Source organism: Serpula lacrymans (genome assembly GCF_000218685.1).
Source record: "Serpula lacrymans var. lacrymans S7.9 unplaced genomic scaffold SERLAscaffold_20, whole genome shotgun sequence".
Classification (NCBI taxonomy): Eukaryota; Fungi; Basidiomycota; class Agaricomycetes; order Boletales; family Serpulaceae; genus Serpula; species Serpula lacrymans.
In genome coordinates, this window is record NW_006763309.1 from 210,262 (window position 1) to 227,966 (window position 17,705).

The following is a 17,705-nucleotide window of genomic DNA, read 5'->3' on the forward strand; positions in this document are numbered from 1 at the left end:
GTACTCGTAAGATAGTGATAAGGGGGGTCAGACAGGGGCACATTTGTAACTCCTCCTCTCATCTTGTCGACAGCAACAATGTCACAAACTAATGTCAGCCAGGGAAGAAAACGTCGTCGTATGTCCAAGTATATGAAGGCTATCGCTCAGCCAGATATCGTTACCCCTGCTACCCCTACTAGGGGAGGTCCATCCTTAACAAAGAAGAGCAAAGTCCAGTCTAATTATGTTCCCCCTGCATGGAGTGATATACCGGTTTGGAAAACGAGCATTTGTCCCTTCATGGATTTGCCAGTGGAAATTTTGGACAAGGTGAGAGAGCATACAATGTTCTGGCTCGAGTTATAGAGGAGCCCGGTCACTGATCGTTCGGCGCAGATTTTTGGTCCTGAAAGTGGGCTCAGGGTGAGTTGAGCTTTATATTTCCTTTCGTCCTCACAGTGTTTCTCAGTCTTGAGACATTCAGCTTCAGGATCATTTAGCGTTGTCGGGGACGTGTAGCAAGATTAGACAGGCCTACACAGACAATGTTTGGGCTGTAAGTCTGGAGGTTCCGGTGTGGATGAATAGGCGTTTCTAAGTTATCTATAGGCCCTTAACCCGATTCCACCACGTCTGTTTGACCCTCGAGACACGCGCCTAATCCACATTTTCTCTAACGCAGGGGACCGTAATACGGACAATGGTGACTCTGAAATCACCCCGTCTCCTCTTCCTGGCCCAGGTGTTTTCCCCCTTAGTTCTGCTGAAGCTGCTTTGAGCAGACAAAAGGTTCGTTTCGTCTCGTTCACGATGATATGATACTTACGATTCAAGCAGGCCATTGATAGTATCAACAATTCAAGTGTTACAGCTGTGAGTGAAAACACACTTTTGATGTTCGAACACGGGTTCATCGCAATCAACTAGGCTCAAACAAAGTCTATGTATAAGGTAATATCACACTATCATACTTATTTGCTCACTATTTCATCATTGACATTTACTTCAAGCTGAGCCAGAATCAAGCTGTAAGCACGTTTGATGCGACGTCACTGACTCGGACGCTATTGATTTTGTATGTTCCAGCTGAGTATACCTTACACAAATAGGCACAATCCTCATGGCAGATACGCGTAAGTTCTCTCATCGTGACATCCCTTTGATCTTAAAAAGGACATCTCAAAAAGCGCGCCTATACGATTGTTTGTCGAGGCAAGAGTTCGTGCTCTGGCGTTCCGGATCCACGACGGGCCTCTTGGTCATCAAAAGCATATCAAAAGGCTAGAAACCATGGCCGAGAAGGGCCGTGCTACGAGAGAGAGAAATGGAACTGTTCAGGTCAAGAAAGTCAATAAAACTCGGTCTTACCTTCCGTCTTTCATGTGTCTAGGGGCTTCCTCCGACACATACGTATCAGGTGAAGAAGACTATGCAGAATATTTTCCTCGATAATAGTGGTCGTAATATGAGTTGGATGCTTTAAATGGTTGTACGATAATATGATGTATCTCGAAAATATCCATATCCCGCTTGTACTGTTATATAATAGCAGTATGGTATATCATGGTATATGCAGTGCGATGATAAGATCTGTTCATGAATATTGAAGTCTTCTTTACGTGGTCAGCTTTTTGGGGTTGGTTTACTCCAACTTTTCCAGTTGAAACCAACCGCTGCTTGAGGCGCCTGTCCTCTCTTATGCTTTAGGTGCCCCTTCTCTTCACTAATGTCAGTCCAATCAATATTGTCCTTGCCTCCAGGTGGTTTCTGCTCTCGAGAAGTCCGCGTAGAGAGAGACAAAGTAGATTGGACCTCCTTTTTTCTCTTCTGAGCCACAATTGGCTTGGGACGTTTTGCTTTGCCCGAGCTACTTGGGTGGTTTGCCTGATATTCGGGCGGTAGTATGGGCACGGGGAGAGTCGTTATAGGCTTGAGTGGTTTCACCGTAGACTTTGGCTTTGTAGCGTGGTGGTCACGTTTTGTCTCATGCTTAGGCACGCCAGCGCGCGCACTATTATTCTGCCTTTCTGGGATGAGAAGTTTCTCCTGGCTTGAAAACGAGGTTGCTTGAAATCGTGAGGCACTCGAAGGTGCCGGGGAGCTTATGCTACCTGTTGTTTGGGGTTTATTCTTCACCGAAAATGGGTTACGCGCTTTCGAAGATGCGGAGAACCCAGACGGGAGCCTTGAGCCATTCTGTGGGCTCTCGAGAGACTGACCGACATTGGTACTGGTCCGCCTTCGTTTGCTAGCGACCATATCGAAAAGTCGCTTTGCATTTTCGCCTCCATCTTGCTTCAACGTCGCATGCTCCATTCGTCCCGGGCCGCGAATTGGGTTGGGTTGGGCCGGACCAAAGCTGGGGTCGTCGAGAGCAGTGATTGGTGGCGGGGGTCGTATTAGTAGAAGTGGATCGACATCGAACGAATGGCGAGAGAAGCTGGCATATTGATTGGACTTCACGCCGAGTGTCTTGGATTTGCCCTGTGGGCGGTGCTTGAGAGGAAGGTAAAAACGTTCAATAGCAGTGCGTGAGGTAGTTAGAGAAGCCTCCAAGGCTGCTATTGTATTGCGATTGTCGTGTTCCTCGGTAGCCGATTCGGGTTGTAGTGATGGTCCTGAGGAAGATGTGGTTGGGGAGGGTTTGGCAGCAGTATGCTGCAAGCTGGTGGTGACAGCAGGAATAGAGAGGAGTGGTATCGTAGACTGAGAATATAAGGGATGTGCATTCTCCGATAAGGGTAGTATTTCGCTGTTTTCGTCATCATTTATGCCGTCCTCGTCTTCACTCAAGCCTTCCTCACTTGCGCTCTCACTCGAGTGTACCTCTTCTGTCAGGCTACCATCCGAGCCGCTCGTATCTTCATGGTAAGAATCATACACATAACCACTTTCTCCAAGATCATCGTAATAGATGTTGGAATAGCCATCTCCATAAAAATCCCGCTCTTTTTGCTGCATTCGTCGTTCTTGCTCCCTTAGAACCCATGGTTGCATTGGCCCTTCAGACCTAACATGGAAAACAGATGAATGGGCAGCATGACGAGCGTCTTCATTTCGGCCTACAGTATCTGAATGCCAAGGCTTATGATGTAGTGAGTCGACGTGTACTTTGAATGTTGACTCTCGTGGTGCTGGGTATAGCGATATACCAAGTCGTTCGGCGGTGTTTTCGAGAGTGGAGAGGGCTTGACGTAGGGGAACTGGGTGAAAGAGAGCTTCATCACCTGTCGGGTAGAATTGATGTGGGGAACGAAGGTGAGCTTGGCTATCACAGCTAGTTTCCCGAAGATCTAGATTAGTCATAGCTCAGCAAGAACTATACATAGGAAAGAAAATGAGACTGTTAGAACGTACCTACGGCACACAGAAGCGGAAATTTGGGGAGAAGAGCAAATACGTCATTGTCTATGTTGTAACATTTCTGGAGCCTCAAAATTCGCAACCCCCCTGGACCCCTTCTGCTCAGGTGTTTCTGTTGGTGTGAATGTTTTCGATTTTCGTCGTCTTCTTCCCTCCAACCTAAACCTCTAAGCAGCACCCGGATACCATATGTTCCCAGTGCGGTGCCGCGCACATCTAGTGCAACAAGACTGGTTAACCTGGCCAATACGCCAATGGTCTCGTCACATAGCTCTTCACAATGCGGAATTTCGAGAATTGTTACAAGGGAAAAATTTGGACCAGATGGGATACGTTGGAGTAATGGAAGGTGAGCATCACTGAGAGGGAGTGAGAGCGTATGTAGCCACGTTGGTAGTGGACTGAGTGTTTGAGCAAGAGTAGACCAGAGTCTGGGATCAAGGGAGGATATATCAAATGAATATGGATTGTGTGGATCTATATCTGAGCTAGAGGATGAGGGAGGAATGAGAGCGCGGAGGATATCGAATGATTCGGGAGAGTCAGGTGGGTGGTATTGTAGTCGAGTCGGACCAAGAACATGAAGTTGATCTGGATATCCGGAGAGAACTTTGATGCAGAAGTAAGTGAGGGGAGGAACGTATCGCAGCCCCTGAGAAGTGTTCTGGATGTATTCTGGATGCTCGTACGGCCCTCGTTGCACAACGGGGGGTAGCGCATATTTCTCAATGGATGTTCCAGCATCATCTGAAGTACGGGTAGCATGACGCTTTTTATTCCAGAGGATGAAAGGGGCAGACATCGAGTCCTCTATATGCACCTTTCGCAGATACGAAATATGGTAGGTTTTGCTGTTCCAATGGTATGTTTCGTAAGTTATTGATATACAATGGTATATGGGTATTACCTTTGCTATTGTGTGGGGAATATGGTCAATGGTCCAGCAGGAGTGGTTTTTATCCATTGCGAATGATTTGTCTTGTTCTTGCGACGCGTAGATACGATCACGTGAGTTGGTGCTTATTTGCATTCAGGGTTAGACAATAGCGGAAATAATAATAAATGAGATTTGGAGTAAAATAATTATATGAAACAAATGTATATTCGAAGCTCTTCGAACTCGCATATAGTCTCAGCATATATAATTCTCTGGCAATTTTTGTCACCCCCAGACCGCGACTGACGACCGTTTTTGCTGGTAAGTGTTGTTCCGTTTGCGCAGTTTATTTTCTATTTTCTATTTTCTGGTTGCTATCCGTCTAGTTACGATGTTCCCACGCTACCTCTTACAGGGCTCGTCTCCATCGCTTTTCCCATTTCTTCAGCTTCCTCTTACATTCCTTATAACCGCTGGCGCTGACTTTTCTTTCAGTTACTTCAGTCACTCGACGTAGCAGCGCACAAGCTGTTGCGTTCTTTCACTCGTTAGACCATCATGTCTCAACAAGCTCATGGCCAACAGGCCAATCCTTTCGCTAATCCATCGTATGCACAGCAGCCGATCCAGTACGCCCGACCTAGACAGGACTATGATAATGATTCAGAAAGCGGAGACCCTTATACCAGCACTACCCGTCTTGCTACCAGCAGTCCAGGGTATTATGATCAGAGCCCGAGCCCGTATGGAGGTGCGTCGTACTACCTCATCCGCTTTGTCACCCCGCCTTTGCTGACGATCAACTTATTTTAAGTTCGCGACTCTGCCTCTGATGCAGGACTCGGCAGTCGCTCCTACGCCCCTTCAATTGTCTCTCAGGCAAGCCAGCCGTATGGCTCGCCTTTTGCTGACCCGGGCCAGGGCTCTCAGCCTTACCCAGCGTGGTCCCAGGAACGCCAGATACCCATATCCACAGAAGAAATAGAGGATATTTTTCTCGACCTCACTCAAAAGTTTGGGTTCCAGAGAGATTCTATGCGGAACATGGTATGTTTTCGAGCTATTCCCGTTTTGGATCACGTTGACATGACTTCTAGTTCGATTTTCTCATGCAACTTCTTGACTCACGAGCATCTCGTATGAGCCCAAATCAGGCTTTGCTCACAATTCACGCCGATTACATAGGCGGACAACATGCCAACTACCGCAAGTGGTATTTTGCTGCTCAGCTCAACCTTGACGACGCTGTTGGACAGTCACAGAACCCTGGTTTGCAGCGGCTCAAGAGTGTCAAAGGCCAGGTGAAAACGAAAGGTTCAAAACATCTTGACAGTGCACTCAACCGATGGCGGAACGCCATGAATAACATGAGCCAATACGATCGTCTGCGCCAGGTAGCTCTGTACCTACTTTGCTGGGGTGAAGCTGGAAACGTGCGATTTGTACCAGAGTGCCTCTGCTTCCTCTTCAAGTGTGCGGACGACTATTACCGTAGCTCTGAGTGCCAGAACAGAGTGGAGCCCGTTCAAGAGGGACTGTATCTCGAACTGATAATTAAACCGCTCTACAACTTCATGCGGGACCAGGGGTACGAGGTCGTAGACGGCAAGTTCGTGCGTAAAGAGAAGGACCACGAGGAAATCATTGGGTACGACGATATCAACCAGCTTTTCTGGTATCCTGAAGGCCTTGCTCGAATTGTTCTGGACAACAATGTAAGTACTATTTTATTTCAAATCCTACTGCTGCTCATTATTCCGTAGACCCGCCTTGTCGATGTACCACCTGCCCAACGTTTCATGAAACTTAGTCGCGTTAAATGGGATCGCGTGTTCTTCAAAACATACTTCGAAAAACGATCCACTGCACATCTCTTAGTCAACTTCAATCGCGTGTGGATTTTGCATATCTCCATGTACTGGTTCTACACAGCATTCAATTCCCCCAAAGTCTACGCACCCGCTAATAAGAATTTCCCTGCTCCCGCTATGGAGTGGTCCGCTACCGCGCTCGGTGGTGCTGTCGCAACGCTGATCATGATCTTTGCCACTATTGCCGAGTTTATGTATATTCCGACTACTTGGAATAACGCGTCCCATTTGACTACACGGTTGATATTTTTGCTCGTAATCCTTGCTCTCACTGGTGGGCCAACGGTTTATGTCGCCTATGTGGAGACTCGACCGGTTGTTACGACCTCGGCAGTTCCTCTCATTGTCGGTATCGTTCAATTCTTCGTCTCTGTTGTGGCTACCGTTGCATTTGGTCTTCTCCCCTCTGGACGAATGTTTGGCGATCGTGTGGCAGGCAAATCACGCAAATACATGGCTTCTCAGACTTTCACTGCATCATACCCGGAGCTCACGCGAACGGCTCGTTTTGCCAGCATATTGTTATGGTTGCTTGTTTTTGGATGCAAATTCACCGAGTCGTACTTTTTCCTCACCTCTTCGTTCAGTTCGCCGATCGCAGTTATGGCACGCACGACTGTGCAGGGATGCAATGATAAGATTTTTGGTAACGCATTATGCAGTAATCAGGTTCCTTTCACCCTTACCATCATGTATGTTATGGACCTCATTCTTTTCTTCCTCGACACGTACCTTTGGTATGTCATCTGGAATGTTGTGTTCAGCGTGGCACGATCTTTCTCCCTTGGTTTGTCGATCTGGACTCCTTGGAGCGAAGTGTACACTCGCATGCCGAAACGAATCTACGCCAAACTACTTGCAACCGGAGAAATGGAGGTAAAATATAAGCCCAAAGTGCTTGTATCGCAGATCTGGAATGCTGTCATTATATCCATGTACCGCGAACACCTTCTTTCCATCGAGCACGTCCAACGCCTTTTATATCACCAGGTTGATGGTCCGGATGGACGCCGTACGCTTCGTGCACCGCCTTTCTTCACCAACCAAGCTTCTGGCCACAAGAATACCTTCTTTCCCGCTGGTGGTGAAGCCGAGCGCCGCATCTCCTTCTTCGCATCATCTCTCACCACCGCTTTACCTGAGCCGCTGCCTGTGGATGCAATGCCTACGTTCACTGTCCTTGTTCCGCATTACTCGGAAAAAATTCTTCTTAGCTTGCGTGAGATTATTCGTGAGGAGGATCAGAACACCCGTGTCACACTACTCGAATATCTGAAACAGTTGCACCCGGTCGAGTGGGATAATTTCGTGAAAGATACCAAGATTCTCGCAGAGGAGTCCGATGTGGTGGACGGCACAACGACCATAAACGAGAAAGGCCACGGGAATAGCAAAGCAGATGATCTTCCGTTCTATTGCATCGGTTTCAAAACATCGTCGCCCGAATACACGTTGCGCACCCGAATTTGGGCCTCGCTGCGTGCACAGACTCTTTATCGTACGGTTTCTGGTATGATGAACTACTCCAAGGCGATCAAATTGCTGTACCGTGTGGAGAACCCCGACATTGTCTCGATGTTTGGAGGCAACACAGAGAAACTCGAACGCGAACTGGAAAGGATGTCGAGGCGAAAGTTCAAATTCGCGATCTCTATGCAACGTTTCTCCAAGTTCAATAAAGAGGAACAGGAAAATGCAGAGTTCTTACTACGCGCGTACCCGGATCTACAAATCGCATACTTGGATGAAGAGGCAGGTCCCAAGGGCAGTGAACCAAGGCTGTACTCGGTCCTTATCGACGGGCACTCTGAGATTGATGAGGTGACAGGCAAGAGGAAACCGAAATTCCGCATCGAGCTCCCTGGTAATCCTATTTTAGGAGACGGTAAATCGGATAACCAGAACCACGCCATCATCTTCTATCGTGGAGAGTACTTGCAGCTTATCGATGCCAATCAAGATAACTACCTGGAGGAGTGTCTCAAAATTCGTAACATCCTGGGTGAATTCGAGGAGTACGCTATATCGAGTCAGAGCCCATATGCGCAATGGGGTCACAAAGAATTCAAGAAGTCTCCTGTGGCCATTGTTGGTACTCGCGAATACATCTTTTCAGAGAATATTGGAGTTCTTGGTGATATTGCAGCAGGAAAGGAGCAAACATTCGGAACGATGACTGCTCGTGCGCTTGCATGGATTGGAGGTAAACTCCATTATGGACATCCAGATTTCTTGAATGCTCTCTTTATGACCACTCGCGGAGGTGTCTCCAAGGCACAAAAGGGCCTGCATCTTAACGAAGATATCTTCGCGGGTATGAACGCTTTCGGACGAGGTGGACGTATCAAGCATTCTGAGTACTATCAGTGCGGTAAAGGTCGTGACCTTGGTTTTGGTACAATCTTGAACTTCCAGACCAAGATCGGTACTGGTATGGGAGAACAGATGCTCAGTCGAGAATATTATTATCTCGGAACACAGCTGCCTATTGATCGGTTCCTGACATTCTACTTTGGACATCCAGGTTTCCACATCAACAACATTCTCGTTATCTATTCAATTCAAGTATTCATGATCACTCGTAAGTTAAAGCTATACTCGCTCATTATGCGCACTCTCTAACATTGTCCCAGTTCTCTACATCGGTACACTCAACAAACAACTGGAAATATGTCAACTTGACGCGCAGGGTAATGTTCTCGCGGGCCAGCCGGGTTGCTACAACCTTATCCCTGTGTTTGCTTGGATTAAACGTTGCATTATCTCTATCTTCTTGGTCTTCTTCATAGCCTTCTTGCCTCTTTTCTTACAAGGTAAGAGTCATGTTATTTCTCTATGGCCATATGCTCAACGCTGTGATGACAGAATTGGTGGAGCGTGGTACTGGCAAAGCTATCCTACGTCTCGCCAGGCACTTCATGTCTTTGTCCCCTATATTTGAAGTGTTCTCCACTCAAATCTATTCCCAAGCTATCCTCAGTAACTTGACGTTTGGTGGTGCGCGGTACATTGCTACGGGACGTGGATTTGCCACGACTCGTATCTCCTTCAGCATCCTTTACTCTCGCTTCGCTGGACCCAGCATCTACATGGGGATGAGAAATCTTCTCCTGCTTCTCTACGCTACTCTGTCTATCTGGATACCACATCTCCTTTACTTCTGGTTCTCGGTTTTGTCTCTCTGCATAGCGCCATTTGTCTTCAATCCTCATCAGTTCTCTTTCGCGGATTTCATCATCGATTATCGAGAGTTTTTACGCTGGATGTCCCGTGGTAACTCCAGGACGAAGGCCAGTAGCTGGTATGGGTATTGTCGACTCTCGCGTACTATGATAACTGGGTACAAGAAGAAGAAACTGGGTCATCCTTCAGAAAAGTTGTCAGGAGATGTTCCTCGAGCATCGTGGCGTGCAGTCGTGTTTTCGGAGATTATCTGGCCAATTTGCATGGCTATTATTTTCGTAGTGGCTTACATGTTCGTGAAGTCATTCCCCAACCGAAACGGCGAACAAAATCCGAGTGCGTTGGTTCGTATCGCTATAATCGCGATTGGTCCAGTGGTGTGGAATGCCGCCGTGCTATTGGCGTTGTTCTTTGTATCTTTGTTCCTGGGCCCCATGCTCGAGTCTTGGGGGAGGTTTGCGTCATTTATGGCCGCTGTAGCCCATTTCCTCGCTTTAGTTGGGATTGTCGCCTTCTTCGAATTCTTCGTAAGTAACCCACTTTCATGGTCACGGTGTAGCTGCTTAGTCTAGTCACAGTGGTTCTTGGAGCTTTGGGATGCCTCACATGCAGTTCTCGGTGTCATCTCGATTGTTGCCATTCAGCGCGCCATCCAGAAAATCCTCATTGCCGTGTTCCTGTCTCGTGAGTACAAACACGACGAAACCAATCGAGCTTGGTGGTCTGGTAAATGGTATGGACGAGGACTGGGGAACTCCGCTATGTCGCAACCTGCTCGTGAATTCATTGTCAAGATCGTGGAGATGTCGCTCTGGAGTTCCGATTTCTTACTCGGACATATTTTGTTGATAATTTTGTCGGTGCCCATCTTCATTCCCTTTATCGACAGGTTGCACTCCACCATGTTGTGTGAGTTTTTATCGCTTTCTTGTGCTTTGAATGTATGTTAACGTACTCCATGTAGTCTGGCTTCGTCCGTCAAAACAAATCCGCGCTCCCTTATACTCGACGAAACAGAAGCGACAACGACGCTGGATCGTGAGTTGTTGAGTTTTCACCTTTGAGGTTATCCTTTAACCGACCATACCCCATCAGGTCATCAAATACACTCTACTTTACATTATCGTAGTTGCAGCATTGGCGGCATTGATTATTTTGCGTGCGTACTCTACATTGGACTTGTATTCCGTAAAGAATACTGACATCACATCTTCGTAGCTGCCATCTTCCGGGATCATATCACGTTCCATTGCACTCTATGTCAAAACATTTAATCACTGAACAATGCGCTAGATACTGTGGTTCATTGGGTTGGATGTTACATTACCATCGACTCATCTGTTCTTTCATCTACATCCCTTGGATAGTATGACCTTTTTAGTTATCGCTGTATATGATTTTGCTTGCTCTTGTAATGTTACACCCCGAGGATGGATATTGAAGAGACTCATCTCGTGAAACGTTGCTTTGATCTTACACTACGTAAAGTTACCTCTGAGATGTGCTCGGCAATCGTGATTTTTTAACCCGCTATAAGGTACCGGGTCAGGTGCTCAGCGCTCAGCCACATGGTGTATTATTAGGGCAAGTTCAAGTTACCGCGATATCATTCAAGTTCAGGCTCAAGAGTGCACAGGGAAGTCCAAATGGACTATTTCTCTAAATTTTTACGAACTGGAAGTCAACCTCCACCAAAGATAGTTCATGACCATGCCTCAGAATTTCATCAATCATGGAATCTAATCAAAGTACGCGTTTCCTGCTGAATTTGATCTCAATTCTTATCCTCGCTTCAAGAACACCTTACAACACCCCGACGAACGCCAGTTGACCAAAGGAATCAAGTCTACCGATGTCCCTGTTCACCTTCAATCTATGGTTGATTCATTAGTATGGGAATCATCGCGTACAGAAGAAGGGTACGTATACTTATCCTATGAACATGCATGATGACTTGACGTTCAACCATTCAAAGGGCAACGGGTGCTTGCTTAGAGTATTTACTCAAGAATGGTATGTCGTCTTGTACACTACTCACTAGTCGTCTTCTTGAAAACTTCGTGTCCATAGATGTATTGGGTACTCTTGTCAAGCTCAGTGAACCTGATCGGCCTTCTGGAATACAAGCCGAAGTCTTACGTGCAGTACAAAACATGGTGGTTCTTATGGACGAACAGTTCCTTGTTCACTCTGCGGTTCATAGAGCTGTGTTGAGATTACTCAGGAACTGTGTCGGTGATGACATTCAGGAACAGTTGGACGGACGGAACAAGGTTATGGGTGCAGCAAAGGATATTGTTCGTAGCCAGCCCTCAGAGTACGAGTTAGACTGTAAGTTTCGGCTCTTTCCCGCTGTCTTATGCTAACTATGTTTATAGTGGTGAACTTACTTTGCATCCTTTGCAGTCGGATACGGACATATCGCGAACTATTAATGATCTTTTTCCACGATAAACACTGGTATCACTCTGAGCCTTTGTTCTCTGTTGAAGAGGAAAATGAAGAGGATGAAGAGGAGGACGAAGAGAAGCAGACTCAAGATATTCATGGAGAGTCAGATGCTGTGCCACGTACACCTTCTCCATCACCTTCCCAAACCACAGTAACCTCCAGTCCAGCCTCCTCTCACGCTCGGAAGCCAGAATACGAGTTTCTTCTTTTCAATTACCTCCTCCGATTCGTACATCGTGAGGGTCAAATTGGCGATTTCGCTCGAGCAGGGCTTCTCTTCCTGATGGACGTTGCTATGTCCCCTGGAGAGCCAGTACATCGTTTGGCTGGTGATGAACAAGCTGCATCCTCCACAACGACAGAATTTGCCTCTGCTGATCCGATCACCGATGCTGCACTTGCATTGGCAGAGTACATCGTTGATGGCGATTTCTCTGAGGTGCTCGGAGCTGGTTTGGGTGCAGTCTATTCACTGCTACCTTCTAAGCTGGAAATACGTAACCCACAGACAGTAGATCCTACTAACGTCAATGGCATGGTCATCGGGAGCAACGGGCCAGAGACAGAGGATGAAAAAGAGAAACTCGAGCTAGTTCGTGAGAAGAATAGAGCAATGGGCTTGGAAGATGCCTCAAATCCTGACTTTAAATATCGACTGGATCATTTCTTGAAGCTTCTCGAATTTCTGCAAGATGTGCTTCGTCGGAATGTCATTCATGACTCCGAATCTACTCTGGATGCTTCCTCACTCGTCGGGACCGCTATTGTACAGTCCATTTTGGATGCTGTTCGCAGAATATTCCTGGAGAATGTCCTTTATCCTTCAATTCTGGAGTGCTCGGACATGGATGGGAGCGCAGTCGCTGTTATGTCCTATATCGATATCATGATACGAACACTTGATACCAACGGCCAGCTATCTGACCTCTTGGTCGAGTTTTTAGTTAGCGAAGATAACGACGAAGTCACGCGTCCACGACATCGTCAATCTATGTTGACCCTTGGTGGTAATGCCCCACCTCAATCCAAGTCTGGTGCAATTGCGGACAGACAAAACAAGCTCCGAAGAAGAAAAAGCAGTGCCATGGTGCTGTTGGAGATGGAAGCTCCCGACTCGAGGCGACAATCAGAGTATTTCACCTCCATGGGTCGTTTCACTCTCAAGGACTTGATGCTTGCAAACCTGCGATCCAAACATCAGCAGACGGCTACAGCTGCTCTGCAACTCCTACAATCGATACTTGACCAACATTGTCAGCTGTGCGTTGATCGGCTCCTTGTTGTTATTTCTGATCCGCAGGCAACCAACTATCCTGAACCACCTATGATACCTCCATCACTAGATTCCCAGATATCCGTGGTAGAAGAGGAAGACGACGAGGAAGAATTTATATACCCTGGTGCAGAAGAGAACGCCAAGCCAGCCTCAGCCGTACCTCCCGGCCCTGTTTTCTTACAACCAGAGACCACCTATTCGACCCACGAGCGTGAGATGGGCCTCTATCTCACACTCGTTTCACGGGTAGATCCATCTCACAACGAAGATGCTTTCAGCACAGGCTACGATCACTACCTCCGGGATGCACTGCAATCGATTCAAAGTCAAAATTGTTTCCATCTTGGTGATGATATAGACTTGGTAACCAAGATGAAACATCGTCTTAATGTAAATGACCCTATTTTGTCACTTGTCTTGGAATCTCTTCGAGCATTTTTCTCCAATACACCCGAATTCAACATATCTCTGACAGGCTTGTTGGCTGCGCTAGCTATATGCCCATACCGTTCGCTCGCAGGCTGGTTGACCTGTGCCCCTAGTGATACACCTCTTGTCAACGAGGGAGATGACGAGGGAAATATTTCACTTGACGGCGATGGCGATGACAGGTCGATCGACTTCCAGATAGAGGAAAAACTGGCGCACGATTCTATTCTGTTACCCGCTTCAAGGCTCGATGAGCAATCACGGCCCGTGGTCCACTCTATTTTCCAGGGACTGGTAGGCCAACTTGAGCGGTACCGCCAGCTAGTTGACAACTTTGACAAATACCTGCTCGAGCGTCGCCAGGGGCTTCTTTTCTCTGAGAACCTGACCGATGCGCTAACTCTGACTTTGGAACCTGTGGCTGAGCCGACCCAAATGGCAAAACTTCAAGCATCTATCTCCGGAATTACCAGTGCTGTACTGGAAAGTCCTGGTCAGCGCGCGAAGCCGAAAGCAAAGGCATCTTCTTCCTTTGTATCGTTTTTGACACCAAAGAAGAATAAAACAGCTCCTTTGAAGTCATCTGACGCTCCAGCCAACGCGGATCCAGCTACCCCTCCTAGGCCAGGCAGCAAAACCGTTGCTGCCAGTCCTTTTGGTTCACATTATCAAAGTACTCGTGATATTGTGGTGGAACCATTCTTGGCCCCAGTTCCACCTTCGGGTCCCTGGACCCCTGCAAGGACAAAGAAATGGAATGCTGATGAGGAAGATGTGTTTACAGCAGGGGGTCAGTGGGGAGAAAAGCCATCGAATAAGCTTGACGATACCAAGGAAGAAGAGAAGGGAGAGAAAACAACCACTGTGACACTGTCGCAGTTACTAGACAATGTTGTTATACTGGAAGAGTCCATCAAAGAGCTGGTCGCTATTATCCATGCACGGCGGAGCCTTGGCATTGACTCTGTCCGGTATCTATAGGTGTAATGGTTTGATTACTGACGTTTGATTCGTGCTTTGCTCGTGTACTTTTTATTACCTTCAAAGACATGCTTTTGACAAGCATAGAAGATATACCCTGAATGACTCCTGAGGCCTGAATACCATTGTGTGACCTCACCAAATATAAAATTTGGCGGAACTAGACAATTGCTTTTCTGGACTTCATATGACTCTCCTGGACTAAACAATACGACAACATAGGAAGATACACTACATATTAAATATCGTAGATACAAGAGGACTACAATTACACGTGAGCTACAAATGATATCATAGAAATCTACTTCACTTCGCTCTCCTCGATCTCCCGGCCTTCTTCCCTCGTGAACTGGGAGGGGTGGTAGCACTAGAGGCCTTGGCTTTGTCACCAAAAAGCTTCGCCTGCAACTTCTCGAACTCAGCATCGTCGATCTCTGGCGGTTCCTCAACGTTACGTCTAGATTTTTTCCTAGGTGATTCCTCTGCAACGTCTTCCGTCTCCATACCCCTTTTTTTCTTGCCTTTGTCGGTTTTCTTCCCCTTTGAAGAGTCTGCTCCGGCATATTTGGCCGCAAGACTGTCAAAGAATCCGTCCATGTTTTGCTTTTTCTTCAGTATCAAAGCTTGTAGTGCTGAGTGATCCTCTTCATCATCATCGCCACTTTGCCCCTTCTTTCCTTTCCCCTTTCTCGACCCAGGCTTTCCATTCCCGTAAAATTCATCCCACACACCAAGCTCTTTAGCAAGCTCTTCTGCCTCCTTGGCCTCCTTATCGCCCTGTTTCTTCCTCACTAGCCTTGCTTTCTCATCCTTAACGCTGGATTCCCACTTAGCCAATTTGGCTAGCTCGCCATTGGCTATTAAATCAGATAAGGATTTGATAAAGCGTGGTTCATCGACGATAGTCGAGTGTGGTATGTGCATCATGATATCTCCGATTGAACCACCGGTTTCTTCATACGCCGCCTTCAAATCATCCAGCTCTTCTGAAGAGCCTGTGTGCGACTTTAGATTAACTACAGTTGAACTCAACAAATTTCTTACCTTGGTATTCCTTCTTCATTTCATCGAGTTTCCCCTTCGTGACGCGGTCGAACAAATCCTCGAAGTACGCTTCCCATCCACCTTCCTCTCCAGCTTCGATACCCAAGCCCTCGTCAGTCCTGCCCGTCTTATCATATTTTGACCTGCGGTTTTCGTCACTGAGGACAGCATATGTAAATCCTATCTGCTGAAACTTCGTAGACGCGGTAGCCTTGTCGGCTTCGCTCGCAGTGGCATGTTTATCGGGGTGATAAACGAGAGCGAGTTTCCTGTATGATTTTTTGATTTCTTCAATTTTTGCCTCTGGTTTCAGTAAAAGTACAGCATAGAGGTCAACATCTTCCTCTCCAGGGAAAAATTGGGTGATTGGGTCCTCATCGCTCATGGTTTGGTCTTGAAGTTCGCTGTTGAATGAGTGCGAGACTGTTACGGGATTACGCGTGTGACATGTGCGCGTCGCGTGACGAAACCGCGTGATTATATCTGTTTATGCTGTCACAGCATATGATAGGTCGAGTCTGCAATTCAGAACGTATTCAAGTACACATACATGTCGCATATGTCATCTATAATATACAACTACACAGCTATTACAATTCTCGGACTATTTATCTTGATAACCTAGCGGAAGTAAACAGGAGCGCTTCCATAGGCCTTAACAATGCGGTTCGCCTCGTCCAGCGCCTGAACCACTTCTTCGGGTAAAGGACCCTTCTCGCTATCTGCACAGTTTTGTTCCAGCTGCTTAGCGCTGCTTGCCCCCAAGATAATACCATCAGTAGGGAGGAGAGCCGAATGGTGCTGGCACCATCGTAACGCAATCTCAGTAAGGCGGAGGTTGTGTTTGTCCTATCATCCCAGTCTCGTAAGTTCTCCGAGATAACACCGGCAAAGATGATTATACGAACAGCGATTCCCTTAAGCAAATCAAGTGCCTTGAAGTACCCTTCTTTTAGGTATCTTGCTCGATAATTTTTACCCTGGGTTGTTTTGGGGTCAAAGCGACCACCTTCCTGCACAGAGTCCTCTACGGATGTAACTTTCCCAGCAAAAAGACCTCCTCTACGTGCCAATCGACGTCAGATAAATAGGGGAGCGGTGTCAAAACCACTCACGCTAGGGGGTTGTAGATAACCATTCTGATGCCAAATTTTCGACAGCAGGGTAAGAGCTCAGCATCCATTTCCCTTGTGATTGCGTTGTACATCCTATCGTAGGTGATGCATTTCAGAAACCATATCCACACGAAAAAAAAAGTGGTGAATACGAACACTTGATATATCTTGGGCTGCACCCAGCCATTCGCTTTACAGATGCCTACAATTTCTGCAACCTGACATGTCCACATTAACCTACAGTCCCGGAGGTTGATAACAGCAGCTATAAAACACTCACCTCCCAGGAAGTGTAGTTGCTCAGGCCGAAGATCTCGCTATATCGGACAGATTATGTACGTTTAAATCTGCAATACGTTTGGGAATTTATTTCGTACTGACAATTTACCCTCTTGGTATATTTTGTTGATCTCCCGCACAGTATCTTCGTAGGGCACGGTTCGATCGGGTGCATGCAGATACAGTACTCGGACCTTTTTACGCTGAAGATGCTGCAGACATGTTTCAAAAGTAGCCCGGAGCGACGCTGGCAGATGTCCAGAGTTCTGAGGTGGAACTCTTGATTATTTAGCGGACGAACGTAAGATTAGATTAGACATTTGTCCAGGACGTAGGGAACGCACTTTGTGTCAATGGTCGCATTTTTGAGATCAAGTTTGGCTAGCATCTACCAAAGGTTAGACGGTCAGATTTCCAAGTGTTCTTAAATAAATTACAAAGCGATGATACCTGCTGTGTTGTCCCTGCTCCATAACCCTTGGCTGTGTCCAGTTCTGTATGACCGTATTTGAAGAATATATCGATAATCTCTTGACATTCACTCTGGTTCGAGGTTCGTACACCTCCGCAGCCCTCAAAGCCCATGGTCATAGTGCCCTATCATGACATATCACGTTAATATACAAGACCATCATATCTCTAGGAACAATCATTGAGCTTCAGCACGTACAAAGATGAGGGGGATTCGGGTCGACATCTTCAAGATGAATTCTGTCCTGTGGACTTGGTACTGCAGTGAGTGGCGGGGGATTTGGTAGGAGGGAGATTCGCATTCACGTTGGTCATTGATTGCTTTTAAATATGATGAGTGAGTCTCTTCCGATGGTGGTCAGCAGACTCAGCGGCTGCAGGTC

At 47.0% G+C, this 17,705-nt stretch overlaps 6 protein-coding genes across 6 annotated transcripts; 3 read left to right on the top strand and 3 right to left on the bottom strand.

Annotated features, from left to right (window-relative positions):
* Positions 1-259: 259 nt before the first annotated feature.
* Positions 260-1,505, top strand: SERLADRAFT_480685 (uncharacterized protein; the record flags this gene model as incomplete). The annotated part of the gene is made up of 9 exons (XM_007324540.1): positions 260-312; positions 379-405; positions 467-538; positions 592-771; positions 820-855; positions 910-933; positions 993-1,010; positions 1,069-1,115; positions 1,170-1,505. 9 exons carry the CDS (start codon positions 283-285, stop codon positions 1,432-1,434), a joined length of 699 nt encoding a protein of 232 aa, XP_007324602.1.
* Positions 1,506-2,001: 496 nt separating this feature from the next.
* On the bottom strand, positions 2,002-3,008 carry SERLADRAFT_480686 (uncharacterized protein; the record flags this gene model as incomplete). Its single annotated transcript, XM_007324541.1, is given in 2 exon segments — positions 2,002-2,030; positions 2,049-3,008. Coding segments are annotated over 2 exon segments (960 nt in total), but the record flags the coding sequence as incomplete, so codon positions are not given.
* A 1,772-nt stretch (positions 3,009-4,780) lies between these two features.
* Positions 4,781-10,732, top strand: SERLADRAFT_454151 (glycosyltransferase family 48 protein; the record flags this gene model as incomplete). Its single annotated transcript, XM_007324542.1, has 10 exons — positions 4,781-4,973; positions 5,061-5,269; positions 5,320-5,937; positions 5,986-8,674; positions 8,727-8,906; positions 8,959-9,803; positions 9,855-10,185; positions 10,241-10,314; positions 10,372-10,435; positions 10,495-10,732. The coding sequence occupies 10 exons, from the start codon at positions 4,781-4,783 to the stop codon at positions 10,548-10,550; spliced, it is 5,259 nt and encodes a 1,752-aa protein (XP_007324604.1).
* A 190-nt stretch (positions 10,733-10,922) lies between these two features.
* Positions 10,923-14,426, top strand: SERLADRAFT_454152 (uncharacterized protein; the record flags this gene model as incomplete). Its single annotated transcript, XM_007324543.1, has 5 exons — positions 10,923-11,024; positions 11,074-11,195; positions 11,252-11,289; positions 11,347-11,607; positions 11,655-14,426. 5 exons carry the CDS (start codon positions 10,923-10,925, stop codon positions 14,411-14,413), a joined length of 3,282 nt encoding a protein of 1,093 aa, XP_007324605.1.
* Positions 14,427-14,538: 112 nt separating this feature from the next.
* Positions 14,539-15,874, bottom strand: SERLADRAFT_454153 (uncharacterized protein; the record flags this gene model as incomplete). Its single annotated transcript, XM_007324544.1, has 2 exons — positions 14,539-15,408; positions 15,458-15,874. 2 exons carry the CDS (start codon positions 15,840-15,842, stop codon positions 14,720-14,722), a joined length of 1,074 nt encoding a protein of 357 aa, XP_007324606.1.
* An 89-nt stretch (positions 15,875-15,963) lies between these two features.
* On the bottom strand, positions 15,964-17,682 carry SERLADRAFT_480696 (uncharacterized protein; the record flags this gene model as incomplete). The annotated part of the gene is made up of 10 exons (XM_007324545.1): positions 15,964-16,306; positions 16,366-16,519; positions 16,573-16,665; positions 16,729-16,790; positions 16,853-16,889; positions 16,954-17,130; positions 17,196-17,239; positions 17,302-17,448; positions 17,522-17,574; positions 17,629-17,682. The coding sequence occupies 9 exons, from the start codon at positions 17,546-17,548 to the stop codon at positions 16,079-16,081; spliced, it is 969 nt and encodes a 322-aa protein (XP_007324607.1).
* Between the last annotated feature and the right edge of the window lie 23 nt (positions 17,683-17,705).